The sequence below is a fragment of the Chionomys nivalis genome, chromosome 19 (assembly GCF_950005125.1).
Source record: "Chionomys nivalis chromosome 19, mChiNiv1.1, whole genome shotgun sequence".
Classification (NCBI taxonomy): domain Eukaryota; kingdom Metazoa; phylum Chordata; class Mammalia; order Rodentia; family Cricetidae; genus Chionomys; species Chionomys nivalis.
The window spans coordinates 6,550,940-6,569,277 of record NC_080104.1 but is presented as its reverse complement, the minus strand read 5'-3'; the positions used below and the strand labels follow the sequence as shown (position 1 = coordinate 6,569,277).

General features: G+C 37.5%; 1 protein-coding gene across 1 annotated transcript in view; it reads right to left on the bottom strand.

Moving 5' to 3' along the window:
* Tbc1d5 (TBC1 domain family member 5) overlaps window positions 1–18,338 on the bottom strand; it is a 446,307-nt gene that overhangs the window by 98,731 nt on the left and 329,238 nt on the right. The window contains exons 14-15 of the mRNA XM_057794493.1: window positions 12,655–12,797; window positions 1,421–1,527 (exon numbers count right to left, since the gene is read on the bottom strand). Of these exons, the coding sequence (XP_057650476.1) occupies window positions 1,421–1,527; window positions 12,655–12,797 (250 nt within the window). The remainder of the gene's footprint in view (window positions 1–1,420; window positions 1,528–12,654; window positions 12,798–18,338) is intronic.

The window sequence follows — 18,338 nt, the reverse complement described above, 5'->3', positions numbered from 1 at the left end:
AAACACAAAAGGACACAAAGTTGGGTGAGTAGGGAGATAAGGATAGATGTGGGAGGAGTTTGGGGAAGGCAGTAAATATGTGCAAAATATATGAAATTACCAAAGAATTAATAAAATATTATTTAAAAACAAATAGAAAATTGAAATTTAACTAATCTCCCACACTCTGCTCCTAAGAATTCCTCATGTTGAGCAGACAGAATGTACTTTAACTCTGGAAATCAAAACTCATCATGGATTAGCAACTCATCTTTGCAACTTCTATAGCTAGCTGATCATTCTGTGGAGATTTTAGTTACAGAGTATATATAACTTACATATATGTATAAAGATAAAAATAAAAATACAAATAATGGTATTCATAAGCCATATCTAAAAATGGGTATTTCCTTATGCAAAGAAATCAGATTGTATTTTGTTGCTTAATAAAAATTGCTTTGTGTAATAGAAATGCTATAAAGGTTAGTACTTCTATAAAAAGCAGATTAGGAATAAGGGAAATTCTAAGACAGAATAGGAAATAGACTCAAAGATAAGTTAATGTCAGCAACTACAGAGAGGTAAAAAATCCTTTAGAATCAGATTGCTATTAAACTTGGACACTCAAGATGAACAGGCAGAGCTTTGGCAACAGAATTCACAGACAGACTGACTGACTCAGAGACAGTTTGACAACTGCCAACATGACTGTTGGGAGCATTTCCAAAGAGCCAAAGGCTGGGATTACCATCCAATGCCTGGCATTCTGACACTTGCATTTGAAGTTTTCTCTATTACTCTTCATCCAATATTTGTGTTTGGCTCAAAAACAGCAAGGATTCACAATTTTTTTATATCATTAAATGTTCTTATTTTCAAGAAATATAACGTTAGTTGTAAAAGAGCACTTTTTTTTCTGTGAAATATGAAGAAATTTTGATGAATTGCTTTACATTCAAATAGAAAAATCAGTGTTGAGGTCTGTCTAAAATTTTATAAGGTTATTTATAAGCTATAAAATATACATCCATATATATATATGTATATATATATGTATATATATATATATATATATATATATATATATACTCATAATACAATTCAGTGTTCCATATTGTGGTAAGTTCTTAAAGGTCTTTGCATGGCTTTTTTTTTCCTTGATCGTCATATGGCCCAGAAGCCCTACTGGAATAAGTCAGCCCTGTGATGGGATCAAAGACAGTGAAATCTGGCTGTAAGAAGCAGTTGTGTAACTAATTCCTTAAGCTAACAGGAAAGCAGGAGGTGAAGATGACTTGCTGAGGAACATGGGCACTGGCTAAGTGCATATTCTCAGGACAATGCCCACTGAATACAACTTCTAACAACCATTAGGAGTTAAGTCAGATGGAGAACTCCATTCTTCACACAACTTAAAATTATTTCCCCAAGAAAAGCTTACCTTTGGGTCTCTAAGGAACAGAGCTTTAAGGATCAGTGAGTGTATGTCTCCGATGAGCGGATAATGCATCAGAAGGCCGAGGCAGGTCTGGTAGTTACTCGAAATTACTAAATAAGAGGGAAAAAGGATTCAGACACAATATTGTTTGTATGGTGGATATAAGAAAATAACTGAGAGTCAAAGCAAGTGATGCAGTAATTCAGGTGATTTAACAAAAGTCTGTCTGGAGGAGAGTTCTTCGTCAAATGCTCTCTGGATCAGTGTATTTCACCTACAATCTAACACAGATACCAGTCGAAGAAAGAGGTACAGACCCAGTCCTGGGTATTTGCACCATAAATAGATTCTTAAAAATATGTTGTCATTTACATAGATAGCTACCTTTAGCTTTGCTGCTGAGAAATTAGTAACAAGAACCTTGTAAATGGGGAAGCAGTTGAATGTTCTAATATAATAGCACTCACCTTGGTCACTATGCTTCATAATTCACACCATGCTCTCATCCTTTTATATGAGTATCACACAACTTAAAACTAAAAATACAATTTTCTACAATTATTGGTTTTTCTAAAAGTAAAAAGAAATTTAGAACTATCTATACAGGATTTCTTTGGGGAGGAAAGTGAAAATCTTCCATGATCAGCTTTCATTCTGCAAGCTGTTTTCAAATCAACCTAATTATGGGTACAATTATTAAACACATCATTTAAGAGCGGTCTGTGTAAACTATTCCATTTCTTATCTATCTGTTACTGTTGTTACAGCTGGCCCATTAAGGACACCTGTTTTGTGAACTGCAATGACTGCAAGACTGACTGTGTGAAAATTTCCTATAGTTGTAACTAAACCTTATTTATTAATACATTACTTGAAAAATGTCCCACAGGAAAATAACTTTGATTTAAGGGAAATAAGACAAATAAAATACTGATGATAATCAGGAAAATCTTGATCTTTAGATTTTTTTTTCTTGCTGCTGAAAAAGATACTTCTTGTGGAAGCTCTCTACCACGCTCCCTCCTGAGAGCACTATGCATCGGGCAGAATGAGGAATCATAAGCTGTGTAAGGAACTGCTTTATCTTCTTCATTTCCATCGCTGGTCTGACAGCTTGTAATTTCACACATCTGCCTTCATTTGTAAAGCACTCACTTACCCTACCTGCTCTCTGTCTCTTCAGACTCCCTTATTTGTTCATTTCTCCACATTCACATTCCGTCCCCCATTGTCATTTTTTATCTGGAAATTTAAAAAGCTAGGATATAGTAGTATAACGCTTTAATGTGCAGTTTTCATTTAAGGTGAAGAAGTTTTAAAAAAAACAGGCAATCAGTTGATCGGTAATTCAAAAAGCTATTTTCTCAAATGCTCTAATGCTAACTTTAGTACCTGGACAGGAAATTACGTTTACACATCTTGTAAGAGAGGTCTGTGGAACATATTTTGGCTGCAGTGTTCAAACTTGAATCTAGGGGTCCTATTTGAGTCTTCTTTAAAGCGGCCTGAAGTGACACTTGACGTCCGTTAGAAACCTCTTTAACAACTTTCCGATTTGATAAAACTGCTCGCATCGTGCCACGCAATGAATCATTAAGGGACTGCTCTGAAATGGTCCCAAGCTAACACAGGACACAGAGGCCAACAAGGAACAAGCCCTTGTTCTGGAGACAATCCATGGCACAAAGGCAACAACAATCTCACTGAGATGATGAATTCTAAAGGCTTTGGGTCAAGAACGCAGGCTCAGAACTTTATGTGCCTTATCTCATGTTATATATGCATAGGATATTTCCCCTTGTGTTACACATGCAAAGGATGATACCTGGAGAGGGTAAATCACTTTCTCAAATCACAAAGTGATTCCTTGATGTAGCATGATTTGAAATTCAGGGTCTGTACTCTACGTAGTTATATAAAGCTGTTTAAAAAATATTGCTTTGAAATCAAATGATACAATGCATACAAATATCAACACTAAGTCTTTTAACATCATTACTCTAATACGATAGCTTAAGTACCCTGAAAGGTCAATCTTATTGAGTCTCTAGAATAGCTGTATATAACTGGGCATTATTTGGAAGGACTAGCACAATAATACTGTTACCATACCTTTGACATTATGAGAATCTACAAAGTGTAGGAGGCAGGACAACAACATGTTAAGATATTCCTTGGAGAACAAATGCAGATGCTAGCAATGTTCTCGTGCATCTACTCATACACGTCTCACTCAACACTTTCTGAGCATCACTACATGCCCAGTCCTCAGACTACTGATATACCAAAATCAAGGCTGTAACAGCAGGGAAGACTTTCAACTCATACCATATTCAAGTTACTACTGAAAAATCTGCATTTTTCATCTGAACTTAAGTCCCACTTGGATAACTATGCCCAATTTAGGGCATGTAAAAAAAAATACAGAAGCTTGTTTAAGACAAGGTTGCGGGAACCTGGCACACTAAGAGTTTAGTTTTGCTCCTTCTTTACCCCCCTCCCCTAGCTCTCATGTTCCCTTCTTCCTTTTCATAGCATGTGGTGTTGAACCTAGGACTTCACGCATGCTAGGCAAGCATCTACCTCTAAACTACATCCCCAGAGGTTTTGCTCTTTATAATAATTTTTTTGTTTAATACAAAAGATGAACGCAGTATTTTTCCTTATCCAATGCTTATTCTACCAAAGCAGGTTGCAGTGACATGGCTAATTTTAACCTTCCTGAACCAGCTCTTCTCAGTGTCACTTAAGTATTTTGCTTTTAAAGCACAATGATGCATTAACACATTTTGTTCAAATGCACTCACTGCACTTTTTATTAATTTATTTTCCAGATTTTTTTTATTTATGTTTTTGCCGTATCACTAACCAGCTTATACCACCTGGCCTTAAACTCACAGAAACCCACATGTTTACAACTCTGTAGTGTTGGGATTAAAGGCATGCACCATCATACCTGACCACAAAAAAAAAAAAAAAAAAAAAGCTCTTCTTGTATGCACACTGGTTAAAGAAAAAAAAAAGCCACAAAGAGCTTTCTTAGAACTCTTTGAGCTAGATATCTTCTAATAGTACACAGACTTCTTTGAGTAATTGCCAATAATACCAAAGAAGCCTCTGTACCTTTGCTGTGGCCTTTTGCAGTCTCCCTGCCACCCCCTGTGCTCAGCATCTGTGTAGTTAAGTGCACCCAGGCTGCCACCCTAGTCTATCTAGAATGTCTCTAGCGAGGGGCACAGGCACTGTCTTTCTCAGTGTCTCCATCAAGCAGTACCGGTTTCACACAGAGTAAAGCTGACTTAGCTGTCTCTGTCTTTAAGTGGCCCAACTATTCTAAAGTGGTCTGAAGAAATTGGGCTGTATAGCTTTTCCTGGAGAAATAATAACAAACGCTGTCAAATCAGTAAATCTAAGCAGAGATGTGATTACACAGAGAAATTTGAAAGCAAGATAAATAAATACATATGTATAACTCACTGCTGGCTACCTATAACTAACATTTATGAATATTTTCTTCAAATTATTCAATTTTGTATGGAGACACAATTTCTCAGAGTAACAAGGCAGATGGAAAATTACCAAAAACCGAAACGGCTTCCTGGAATGTCCTTAAATTCAGAATAACAGCTACCCCCTCAGGTACCGACAAGCGTGACCGGAAACCTGCCATCATTGGATGTCCATCCCATAACAACCCATGCTCTCTAGGAAAGCAGCCTGCCCATGCACTCCCTTCCACAGGTGAGACATGGTGCTGCAGAGTAAACAGCAATATACCCAGGCCAAGGGCTCCTGACAGTCTGCTGAAATGAAACCCTTGGCCTTCACTGGTGTCCAATGTTTTCCTCCACTTTTAGCAGACAGCGTTATGACAAGGGTGTCTATATATAGGAGAAAAAGAAGACACATTGCAGATGGCTTCTAAAAACTGTTTCAACTCCACAGAATCCACAAATAGACACTAAAAAATGTCCCTAACATATAAAAGCCAGGTGCAGCAAGTATTTGAAAACTGGCATAAGAACTTACATTTATATATGGATTTGGCATACAGAACAAATAATCAAAGATCTCATATAAAACTAAAAACAATGGGTACTGGAGAGATGTCTCAGTAGTTAGGAACCCTTACTAATATTGTAGTAGACAGTACCCACATTAGGTGTCTTACAAATTCTTGTAACTCTATTTCCAGAGAACCTACTGCCTTTGGCCTCTGAGGGCACCTGAACTCAGGCGCGTGTGCATGCGTGCACACACACACACACACGCACGCAACGCATGCACACATACATACATACACACACAATCAGCCAAGTCCTTTTAATATTGCTCATATATATAGGTATTTAGGGCTGACCACATGGGACATTTTTTATTTCATTGTGGTTACTGGGTCTTAATAACACTTTAGTCAGGAATAACGACTGTCAGAGGAAATAGATAGAATATGGATTATATTTTAGATGTGCAAAAAGGGAAGGGCCTTGCCACTATTTCTGATGACTTGATGTTGAACCCTGGGATAAACATGGTGGAAGGAGAGAAGTAAGGAGAGAATTGTACTGTTGACGTCCTGACATATGACGTGGTATACATGTGTATGTAGATAAACACAGACAGACAGACAGACACACACAAACATATACATTTGAAATATTTTAAAATAAGTGGTAACAGCATCATTTTCTTGTAGTTAGATTTGTGTATTCATTCATTCATTCATTTATTCAACAAATATTAATTTAACTCCTGTTTGGTTTTTTTTAAATACTGAGTTCAATCCTAAGAACAGTCTCAAATTTCTCTTCATATTCACTGGAAGTGAAGAATAGTGTTTGCAACAAAGAACCTGGCTGGTAATGGTGTAAGGATTGGGATAACTCCTTAAATAGAAATGTGTTGTAGGCAAGGGCTACCACCATCAATACCTGCAAGTTTATAGAGTCTAAGGAATGCATTAGACATATGGGATGCTGACAGCAGAAAAAGTTTTAGATGTGTGTAGAGGCAAAAGACCAATGAATACTAAAATTTCTGTCTTTTGCTATGAACTGAAACTTCTCTTAAGAAAACACAATGCAGGAGCGGATGAGGTGGCCCAGCGAATCAAATACTTAATGTATGAGCATTAGGAAAAGAGTTCAGATCCTCAATATAGACACAAAAGCTAGGTGGCGGTATGCACCTGAAACCCCAGTCCTGGGAGGTGGAGAGAGGTAAATCCATGAACCCAGTTGGAGAGCTAGTCAGGCTGAAATGGTAAGCAAGCTTCAGATTTAGTGAGAGACCCTGTCTCCCCCCAAAAAAGGTAGAAAAAGCAATTGAAAAAAAAAAAAAGAAATTGAATAAAACATACAATCTCAACATCTTGCCTCCATATGGGCAAGTAAACCCACACGTGTAACACAGACACACACACCAAACATGCACTAACAGATAATTTGATAAGTTTTCAAAGATTGTTAAGATAAACTACAAAGTGATATGGTGGTATTAGTAACTGAGAGGGTACAGTAGTCTATCTCTGATGTGGTTATTATATTTTATGCCAGACGAGAGAGAGATGGAGTCAGGGAGTATATGACTATATGACTCCTTTAAAAACAACTGGCATTTTGATGTGGGATAGAAGCTGCTTTGGCCTGTGGCAGAGCAGAATACATGTTGGTGGGAAAACCAAACGGAATGCAGGGAGAAAGAAGGCAGAGTCAGACAACTACCAACCAACCGCTGAGGAAACAAGTCATGCAGAAAATGAGGTAATGTCATGGCCACGTGGCAATACACAGACTAATAGAAATAGGTTAATTTAAGATGTAAGAGCCAGTTAGAAATATACTTGAGCCATCGGCTTATACTTTGACAAGCTTTGATGTGCACTGCCATGTGTTTTAGAACTTTTATTTTTAATCATTGAGGTTGCTAAAGGTTTTCTAGAAAAGACAAGTTCAATCTGTATTTGAAATTCTGCAGCTACAGTATGATGCCGAACATGCTGTTAAGTGGAAACAGAAGCAGAAACTGTTGGGTAGGACAGATGGAAGCACTGCATACAGACAGCTAGTGGCTGGGGAGAAAGCAGAAAGCCAACACACAATAAAAAAGAAGAGCATGCTAGACATGAAGAAGACAGAACTGCCACACATGGCAAGCCAGGTAATGGCTAAAGAAAACAGGGACTTTAGAACATTCTAACACATTCCAGCATGTTCTTCTGATTCAAAAAATAAAAAACAAACAAATATCCCCCCCCCCAAAAAAAAAAACCAAGACAAGGAATGGAGCTCAAAGGTCCAAACATAAGAAAATAATTATACTAAAATGGTTTGGTGAATACATTTATATATGCACACACACACACAGAAATATCACACTTCTGGGAGTACAGGGGTAGAGGTGGGTTAGGGGAAGGGGAGACGGGGAGAGAGAAGGGAGAAGGGGAGGAGGGGGAGAGCTTAGGGAATGGGATGGTAGAGATGGAGGAAGGGTGGATATGGGAGCAGGGAAGAAGATATCTTAACTAAGGGAGCCATTTTAAGGTTGGCAAGAGACTTGGCTCTAGAGGGGTTCCCAGGTGTACAAGGAGATGTCCCCTGCTAGGTCCTTGGGCAGCAGAGGAGAGGGTGCCTGAACTGGCCCTATCCTATAGCCACACTGATGGGTATCTTGCATATCACCATAGAACCTTCATCTGGCGATGGATGGAGATAGAGACAGAGACCCACATTGGAGCAATGGACTGAGCTCCCAAGGTCCAGATGAAGAGAAAAAGGAGGGAGAACATGAGCAAGGAAGTCAGGACCGCGAGGGGTGCATCCACCCACGGAGAAGGTGTGACTGATCTAATGGGAGCTCATCAAGGCCAGCTGGACTGGGATTGAACGAGCATGTGATCAAACCAGACTCTCTGAATGTGGCTGACAATGAGGGTGGACTGAGAAGCCAAATGATAATGACACCAGGTTTTGATTCTACTGCATGTACTGGCTTTTTGGGAGCCTAGTCTGTTTGGATGCTCACCTTCCTAGACCTGGATGGAGGGGGGAGGGCCTTGAACTTCCCACGGGGCAGGGCACCCTGACTTCTCTTAGGACTGGAGAGCGAGGGGGGGGGAGTGGGGAAAGTGGGAGGGAAATGGGAGGATGGGAGGAGGTGGAAATTTTTAATAAATAAAAAAATCACTTTACTCGTGTGTGTGTGTGTGTGTGCGCACATGCGCATTAGGTTAGTTATTAAAAAGAAAAATGGAATTTAAACCATAAAACAAGCCACCATCACAACCACCACCTAGAAACAAAAACATAAACAAGGAGGAAGTGATAAGAATAAAACTTTTGTAGACACAAAAACTTCAGAGAGAAAAATTCATTACACCATACACAGTTGAGAGAATTCCTGACTAAGAAAATCAATGGGTAGAGGGCAAGGTAGAACATGACCATGGTCCCAGCACTCTGGAGGCTAAAGCAGGGTTGCCATGAGGTCAAGACCAACCTAGGTTCCAGAGTGAAACCAAAACTCAGAAAAATAAAATACATAAAATATCTAAAGTCAAACAGAGTACGAGACAGATGAGAGAAGTTTTTACATCATAAGTTAGAAAGAATGGCATATGCATACCCAGGTCTAATAAACAGTAGTAACTTGGTAAATATGTGTTAAAATACTGGTTATTTGAATACATGCTTGATTAAAAATCACTTTCCTGATCATTTTATTTGAGGTCTTTGTGTCTTACTCTATGAATTTTTTTGCTTATCTTCTCTTCCTATTATGATTCTTGGAGAACCAAAGAAAACTCTTAACTTCTTTAACTTAATTTTCTAAGTGTCTTCCTTCCCTTCACTAACTTGGCCATATCTATTAAATCTACAAGTGCTCTTATGTGGCCACAGCTTTCTATTCTATGCTTTGCCCTTTTCCTGTTCTAGTTCCAATCCCTTGTACTCTAATTTCTTCACAGTCATTTCTTAGCTGTACTTCCCTCTCTGGACGTCTGCACTCACTGTCTCCATCTTCTTGGTCACCTCGATTCATCTGAAGGTGGGCCTAAGTAGAAGCCTGTGAACCAACTACCTCCATTCATCCTGCATAAGCTTGCTAGAGCTAGAACTCATCTTAGTTATCCCAGGTCTGATCTTTCAACCATGTTCACTTTGGCTATCAAACACCTACCTACCCTTATTCTTCCTCTTCCATAGCACATGAGCTTCTCTGTCTTCCGTTATGGGATTCTTCTCATTTTCTGTTTTCTGCACCAGCCTGGTGCTTCCTCACAGGTCAGCCTTACTGCTGTCACATAGCCTGGCTTCCATAGCATAGTCTTCCTATTCAGGGTTCTTGCTTCCTCAGTTACTCTCCTCAGGAAATACCTTTTTTTTTTTTTTTTTTTTTTTGCATTAGGCCTTCCTCGAGATGTTGTATTTAAAAAAGAAATCAAGAGAGACAAAAATTCTGCCTCTCACCAAGGAGTAGAGTATAGTGGGTGCTTCGACAATAGAAGGAAACAAGAGCATGAGGTAGTTTTGCTTTTCATAGACACAGCCATGGAATAATAACACTGATTCCTGAAGGAAAAACTCATGCTGATTGACACTTCTCCATCCATGCTCCTGTATCTTTGTCTCCTGTTCTTTTGCTCTTTATTAGGTCATCTTTTTAGGTGAAAAATAATAATACCTCTGCTCTAATCACAATGGCAAGGAACTAGAATCAGCCTAATGTCCATCAATAGATGGATGGATAATGAAATGTGGTGCATACACAGAGCACATTTTATTGAGCCAGAAGGAAAATTGAAATTATGAAATTTTTAGTAAACTGTATGCAACTGGAGAGTATTATATTAAGTTAGTTAACCCAGGCTCAAAAAGCCAAAATACCATATGTTCGTTTTCATATCTGTGGCTTTTAATACACGTGTACTTATAAAGGAATGAGTGTGCTTGGAACCTGAAAACCAGCAACAGTTCTTTGAGATTGTAGTATAAGCGCTTCCTCTTCTAGGAATCTTGCAGATTAAAACACCAATATTATGTGCAGAGTTTCACCTTTGCCCACATTCACTTTCTCTAGACGCTCAACTTAACTAGGCTGGCTGTGCAATTCTAATATCCTCATAGGAAGTATTTCATATGAAAAGAGGGAGTATTAACTGACACTTTGGGACAGCAAGACTATCGCAAACAAACTAGGATACTATGATGACCTTATTCTTGAGAGGCTATACCCATTGTTATGGTTTGACAAAATAAAGGCTTGCTAATTATATGCAAAACTCTATACATTCTTGACACTAACAATGATCTTAATGTGTGTGGCTAAGGCTTAAATCACACTTCAATCCTAGCTGTTTTATTTCCTATTCAATTATCTAGGCACTGAAGCCTCCAAAAAGGGGACTGCTCTAGATTTCCTATTTCCAACACTTTTCATATTTAAGCCATGCTAAGGTTAGCTCTAAACAGTTCTCTACTTTACTGTTTTGACTTCTGGAATACCGTCATAACTTTTATCTGATCTCCTAGCTCTCGTTTTGTCTTACTCAATCTTGTTTTCACATTCTGTTTTGAATGTGCCAATAGCCCTGTGGCTTACTGATCAGAGACGGCCATCATGACACTGCCTATTCCCTTTTCAGTTCTATAACCCTATTTTCTCATGAGCACTGTATTTTAGCGATGCCATCTAACTTGAAGAGATACCTATTCCCAGCAAGGAGCTTCTTCCTTGAAGGCCTCTGTCTCTGCTGTTTCTCTCTGCCTGCAGTGCCTCAACTTCAGTACCTGGGAAGCTTCTTTAGAGAAAGAACACCTTAAACCCTGAATTTTTACCCACTCTGCTTTCAGAGGTCCATTTGCTGCTCTAGATTTAATACTGAAATCAATCAACAATGCCATTACTCTGGTGCTTTTCCACATGTGCCCTTGCTTTACAGAATCATCAATAAAAAGATTAGAACTGTGTATGGGCTTTAGCTGCCAAAACTTTGCCATGTTTTATAAAAATAAGAATAGATCTTAGCATAAGAGACTTGATGATTACATTAATATATGTGACAAAATTATGAAAGGAATAAATTGGTAATTGTTTAAAATTTTAGAAAATCAGAATGCATTTCAACAGTTGTCTAAATTGGAAAAATTTGTAAAAATACTATCCAAAAGAATTTTCTTTTTCCTAAGAGAGTTGTTCATGCTATTCTCTCTCTCTCTCTCTCTCTCTCTCTCTCTCTCTCTCTCTCTTTGGTTTTTGCAAATGTAGAATACATACAAGTTTAAAAGGGAGGTAAGTATTAGATGTCCAAAAATTTAGTATCTATCATATCTACTCAAACATTCTGCTTTACTGTATATGTGTCTCGTCTTATGCTTCCCACAGTCCATGTTCTACCTCATTAGTTCTGGCTCCACTAGAAGGAACTTGTTTACTTTGTCTGTCAAGAAGCCCAAACTATTTGACCTTCCAGGCATAATAAAACCTCCACAGTTTTTGGAGAAAATGTGGCTATTTATTCCAACACTTACAATAGTTTTCTATTTCCTAATTCATTCCTAATACTTAGTGCAATCTTTCCTAATTATATTTTGGCTTACAAATCTTGCTTTGGGACTTGAGATTACTTCTCTAAAAAGAAAAATTATTTAAGATATTATGAAATCTAAAACACATTCTGGTATGTCCTACAGGTTGAGGCCCTGGTTTTCTGGCTATGGTAAAATATTTTAAGGTGGTTCTGAAGAGGGAGGAACACTGAGTACTATACTAAGGAATAAAATTTGTTAAAATATAACTGGGCAGAAGTCAAATACTCCAGATTTATTTTCCCATTGGCAAGACATTGGTATTATAAAAACAGCTCAAATCTCTCAATAAATATACTTGAATACTTGCTACATGTCAGAAGGTGGAGCTCTAAACATATCTGAAATGCTGTTTCAATGCAGTCCACAAATGTATATACGGACAGATTGAAACTGGCACGAAGTGTTTGGAAAAATTCTTCTAAAGAATATCCTGGTTCTTTGACGATGACATCGCCCAAATCTCCTAATACAAGGGTCACTAGCAGAAAAGGCGCTCAGTTATTTCCTGTAACATGTCAAAATATCTGCTGTTATAAAAAACTTCTATGTATAAGTCCAACAATAAAATATACAGTACATTTAAAAGGCAAAACATTTTTGAAAAATCATGGCTCCTTGGTCGAAAACAGCGAGGTCACAAGTACTTACAAGCATCTCGGATATAGAGTAGCATGGCTATGAAGATATAATCTACTAAACTCAGGCTGAGGCCGTCTGCAAACAAGGCATCCCAGATCACCAGCAGATCCTGTAGTGGGAACTCCCTCCCAAACAGCAGCCGCACCCATCGCCTGCATAGAGACCAAACAAATAGAAAATGAGGCTTCCAAAGGGATCTTTTTCTCAAGAAAATTAAGAGAGTTAAAATTTATTAGTTGAGCATTCAGAAAATACTATATACTGAAAATACAATTTAAATTTTAAGAAAGCATTATAGAGCAAATCAAAATATTCTAAAATATAAGATTTAAGTTTCCAAAGTTCTATACTAGACCCCAGTGCTACATATTATTCTTCTATGTGTAAAACACAAAAATGACACTTGGAAAAGACAGAAAATTTTCATATGAAACAGACACCACAAATCTTTAGCAAGAAAAAACCAGACAAATGTGGAGCGCAGTGCGGTAGTTGTGAATTTCAGGTTACTCGTGGAAATACCATTTCCCAAAATTTCAGTTTCTTTATTGATTTTTGTTAACTTATTAGCTTCTTACAAATGTTTTTCTAACAAATCAACATAGTCAAACTCAGAAATTTATATTCTCATACTTAATTATTTAAAATATTCATTTTAAAACTTAATCTTAGGAAAAATTACTCTTGCATATTTTTGGAAGGGTCAAGTATAAACAGTTATAGAAGATGGAAAAATATTAATAATTCTTATTTGTCTAGAAATAGGCATCACTAGTCAGCTAAGCTGTTTCTCAGGGAATGTTTCTTGTGTTGATTTCTTGCCCAGGTCAGTAAACACGAAGGACAGCAAACAAGGCTCAAAACTGGCTGTGTAACATAAACACTGATGTGACACTTACGACTCTAGACTTCCAGAAGGCCCAATTAGGGAATTTATATCTAATGTTACAAGAAAATTAGCATTTGGTTTGATATCTTTTGATTCACTGATTTCAAATTTTATGCAATAGGGGTTCAATTCTTTTACATAGTCTTTCCCCAAGAACTTCAGCAAGAATTCTAGGTAATTCTAGCATATTGCAGACAATTGAAAGATTTTAATGTCCAGTACTAGCAAATAATATGAAGTAAATTCTTTAAAAATGAATCACACATACATGATTAACAAAGATCAAATCCAACTATCTGGGGAGTAAAGTGAGGTAAAACAAAGCCCTTCAAGCATAAGCAAACGCTGGCTGCAGGAGTATTATATTACGGCAGAATGACAGCTGCGTCAAAATAGTCTCTAACCACAGTTATTAGAAATTATGTGATAAAAACATTCAGATTCATATCATCAAATTCATCAAAAGTATTTTTCTAGACTGTATTTTCTACTGCAGCCATTACTCATTCTTTTTCATGAAAAAGATGCCTAGGTAAATATTTTTTAAATGTTATAATAATTTTGACAACATTTACTCTATCTTTCAAATCTTAGTGTACCGCTAAAAGAGTGGCTAACACAAAATGCATTTTTCATATTTGTAGCTTAAGAAAAACTACTATGTACTTCTAACTCTTACAAATCACTGAGGCTAATATGTATTGCTTCGAAAAGGACAAAAATCTGACTAAATTAAAGGGCTGTTCTTCTAAATTATGAAGAATTAACTAGTTTTGCAGGAGTGTTGGGAGAGCTAGAGAGGAGCACAGAGGACTTTAAATGGATACACAAATGGCTACGCTACAGGACTAAACATTTAGGATGCGGTTACTTGCAGTTATTTAACTGACACAACTGGAAAAAAATTCCATCAATGAATAAAATGAATGAATGTTAATCCTTGACGTGGAAGAAAATATCAGATTGTTTTTTAATCTACTCTCTGATGACAGGCCAGCTATTGCTCAAACTTCTCCTGCAGCATTCCCGTTGGTGAGGGTTATGTGCATGTGGCTGTGTCTACTGCAGCACTGCAGAGGGGCAATGCCAACCCTCACCCTTCACAGTCAACAGTCCACATGGTTAACGTCTTCTTCACCACTTCTCTGTTTAATGTGAAGGCTGATGTGCTATTTTATAAACTTTCACATTGCTTCACTGAGGTTTTACCTTGTCAGAGTGAGGACCAAATATACACACAGGGTAGGGGAGGCTTAGATAGGGGAGAGAAGTGGCAAAGGCAGGGGGAGCCCTGAAAAGGTCTTTGCAAAGAGTATAGAGACTCACTCAGTGCTCTCCGGGCTATGTACCAGGGTTTTGTTAACTGCACTGTAAAGCCACCTGTCATGCTACCAAAAAGCAAAGGTCCAGCTTAATCGGAACCACAAGAATTGATCTTAGTGATAGTGGCATAAAAACATTCAGAAAATGTCTCCATTTCAAAAAATGAAAAAAAATTAGAAATATGTAAGAAAAGATAGGTTACTGCTAGATATGCAATATATTACTTTTTATTAATTCATATCTTTGTCACCGTGTGCATGGTGTGGATGTGTGCATGTCATAATGCCCATGTGACAGCAGAGTGCAGCTTTCAGCAATCACTTCTCTTCCTGTGGAGCCTGGGGACAGAAATCAGTCCATCAGGTTTGTGCTCTAAGCACTTTTGTCTCTTGTACCATTTTTTAAATTTTATATAAGACCTAATAATTTGTACATGTAGTTAACACTAAAGTATAATCCATATTTTGTTTTATACTATGGGAAAATTAAGGGTAAATTCCTAACTTTTAAGACTAATGGGTAAGATAAAGCAATAGTAAGAAACTAACAAGGAATTTATCAATAATCACTTTACTTCAAGGTCAATTTACTTCACAAATATACTCAAAAAAACCCTTCATGTGCTATTTTAATTTTTTTCTCCCACTGATTTAAAAGCAAAGGAAAATTTCAGTGCTTTTTGAAATGAGTTACTAACAGATACTCTTTCAGTAAGCTTTTAGATCCTCAGAAAGACACTATGTCTACAATTAACATGCTCTTACTGCAGTTAAAAATATTTAGTGTGCATGAACTTACACTTAAGGGTAGCAGTAAACCTTTCTTTTCCTTAAAGACAGTTCAGTTTAATTGCTTGATACCATTAACTTTGCTTTTCAGATGCTTCACCTGAAGATAGCAATGCTCACACACTTCATGGCTTGTGATGACACAGACCTAGGTAGCAATTACGGATACACAAAAAGAACAGCTATTCAAAGTATTAAAGTTAGTAATAAACTAATCAGAGACAGGACAGCCTTTGGTGGCTCTCATCTGTCAGTTGTGTAATGAAACTGCTTCTCCTGGGTGATCACTAGCTACTAATGGTGTTGTTGCCTGGTGAATGGCGCACAGAAACACCAAGAGGTAACTGATTCATGAGAATGACCAACTTGTATATCCAACATGGGCACAAAGAAATATATATATTTTAATAACCATTTTTATGGGATTGGCTATCACACCCACACAAGAACAAGGTAGTAAAACGCATTCAATTTAATGTGGCACACACCAGGAAAGAACCTAGTTAGGCATGGTGGCACACACCTATAATCTCAGCACTCCAAAGGCAGAGGCAAGCAGATCTCTGAGTTCCAGGACAGCCAGGGCTGCACAGAAACCCTGACTTACAAAACAAAACAACAAACATAAGAAACTGAAACAAAACAAACACCAACAAAAATGTCCTATTTTTGATCAATGATATATTTATACATACATATGTTTATATAAAGATAAGTATATAAATTCTGGATTTTGCTTTCTGTTCACTTGTACTCTTAAAAGCCAGAAAATTTTAAACATTCAATTCTTATTCTTGGATAAATACAGAATCCAAATTCTTTTAGTAAAACCAAAAGTAAGTCATGAAATTATTTATCTGAGATTAAATACCTACTTGATTGAGTTTAGGCTCTTTTTTTTTATGCTGGGTTTTCCTGTAATTCTTATGAAATAAACCGATTTTGAGTATTTATATAAACCCTGTGATAATAGTCTGAAGAGTTTCAGTTATTATAGCTTGGGTCACAAGTTGACACTGTCAACGTTAGTTCTTATATTTGTTAAAATTAAAATCACACAGAATTTATGGTAAAATAGCTTCCAATTTCATATTTATTATTTTTCTACAATTTCTGTAGAATTTACTCTTGGAAGATATATAACCTGCTTGGAAAGACTTCAAAAATCTAGTCATTCATAGATAGATTGATACACAGATCATTAGACAGAGAGACAGACAGAGCATATAAACAGAGTTATGTTAAACAGGGTGATAATGCTCCCTCACAAATCCACACTAACAATAACACCTATGCCAGGAATGAAAACTCTCCCTTTGAACTGGTGGTCACAGAGGTCCAAGAGAACCTCCACATGACACAGCTATTGCCATTGTCTCTGGCCATCTCCCACAACTTGAAGGTCAAATCCTATTGCTGAAGACACCACATGATTTGGGCACAGGACTTGGAGGAACTGACCTGCAAACTTCCTCCTAAGAACTAGATCTCACAGTATCAGAAGAAGCTATGCAAGCTGCCAAGGGGGAAAAAAATTCTACATCCAGCAATAAAGTCTATGAACGTCAACAATGGCCAGCCTGGCAAGCCAGATGAGCCTATGGTACAATAACGACAGTTTTAGCTTGGGGGATAATAAACAGCTGCCTAAGTAGACTTAAGGCCTGCTCAATAGTAGAGAATTCATGTCTGGTACTATATACCTAGTCAACTACCCATGGGTGGAGATGTCATAGGTTCTAGAGTAGAACCTAGTTCTGCCATTTTCCTAAGTCCAAATGATTTTTAATTGTATTCTAAATACCTTTCTACCCACAGATAAGTGTCATTTCACTTCTCCTCAAAGAAGCTTTTTTGAGGCAGCAGATGCAGTAGGGGCTTTTTACAGAGATACACAACTGATAATAAACACAGAGAATAACCCACAGGGCATATGATCCCAATATGGTACATATTGTACATCTATATTGCAAGCCCAATATGGTGCATATGGTACATCTATATTGCAAGCTCTACACCTAAGGCTCAGAGAACAAGACAGAAGAGGGGGATTCCTAATGACAATCGTAGCTGACCTGTCAATGTAGATAAAGAAATTGTACAAGTTCCTACTTTCAGATGAACAGCTATAGGCAACGAATGGCTGCCGAGAGAGAAACAGCCAGCTGAAGGGGAGTACAGATGAACAAGACAGATACACCCAGCTGAGAGGGGGTACAGGGACACAGGAAGAGTTGGAGGGGGTTGAGAAAGAGGTGGGGAATATGTAAAAACAGTAATCATGTATAAAATTCACAAAAAAATTGGAAGTAAAAACAAATTTAAATTAATTTCCTGTTTCTTGTGATCCACAGGTTGAACTGAGGCCAGGTTTGGTTTTGAAAGAACACATATGAATCCTAAGTTAAGCAAACAAGCATATATACTTGAACCATTAAAAGAGTCATTTTGACTTAAGGGAGAATTCACTGCTCTATCAGAGGGCAGTGCATAAGCCTTTAATAAAGAGGCCCATGGACTATTGGGCATAAAGGTGATCTTAAGGCATCATAAGGCTGTATGATCTGTGGACATTCTCAACCCCTTGTTCTCTCTACCCTTCCTTTAGAGCAGTGGTTCTCAACCTTCCTAACGCTATGACCATTTTATATAGTTCATCATGTTGTGGTAACAACTAACCATAGATTATTTTC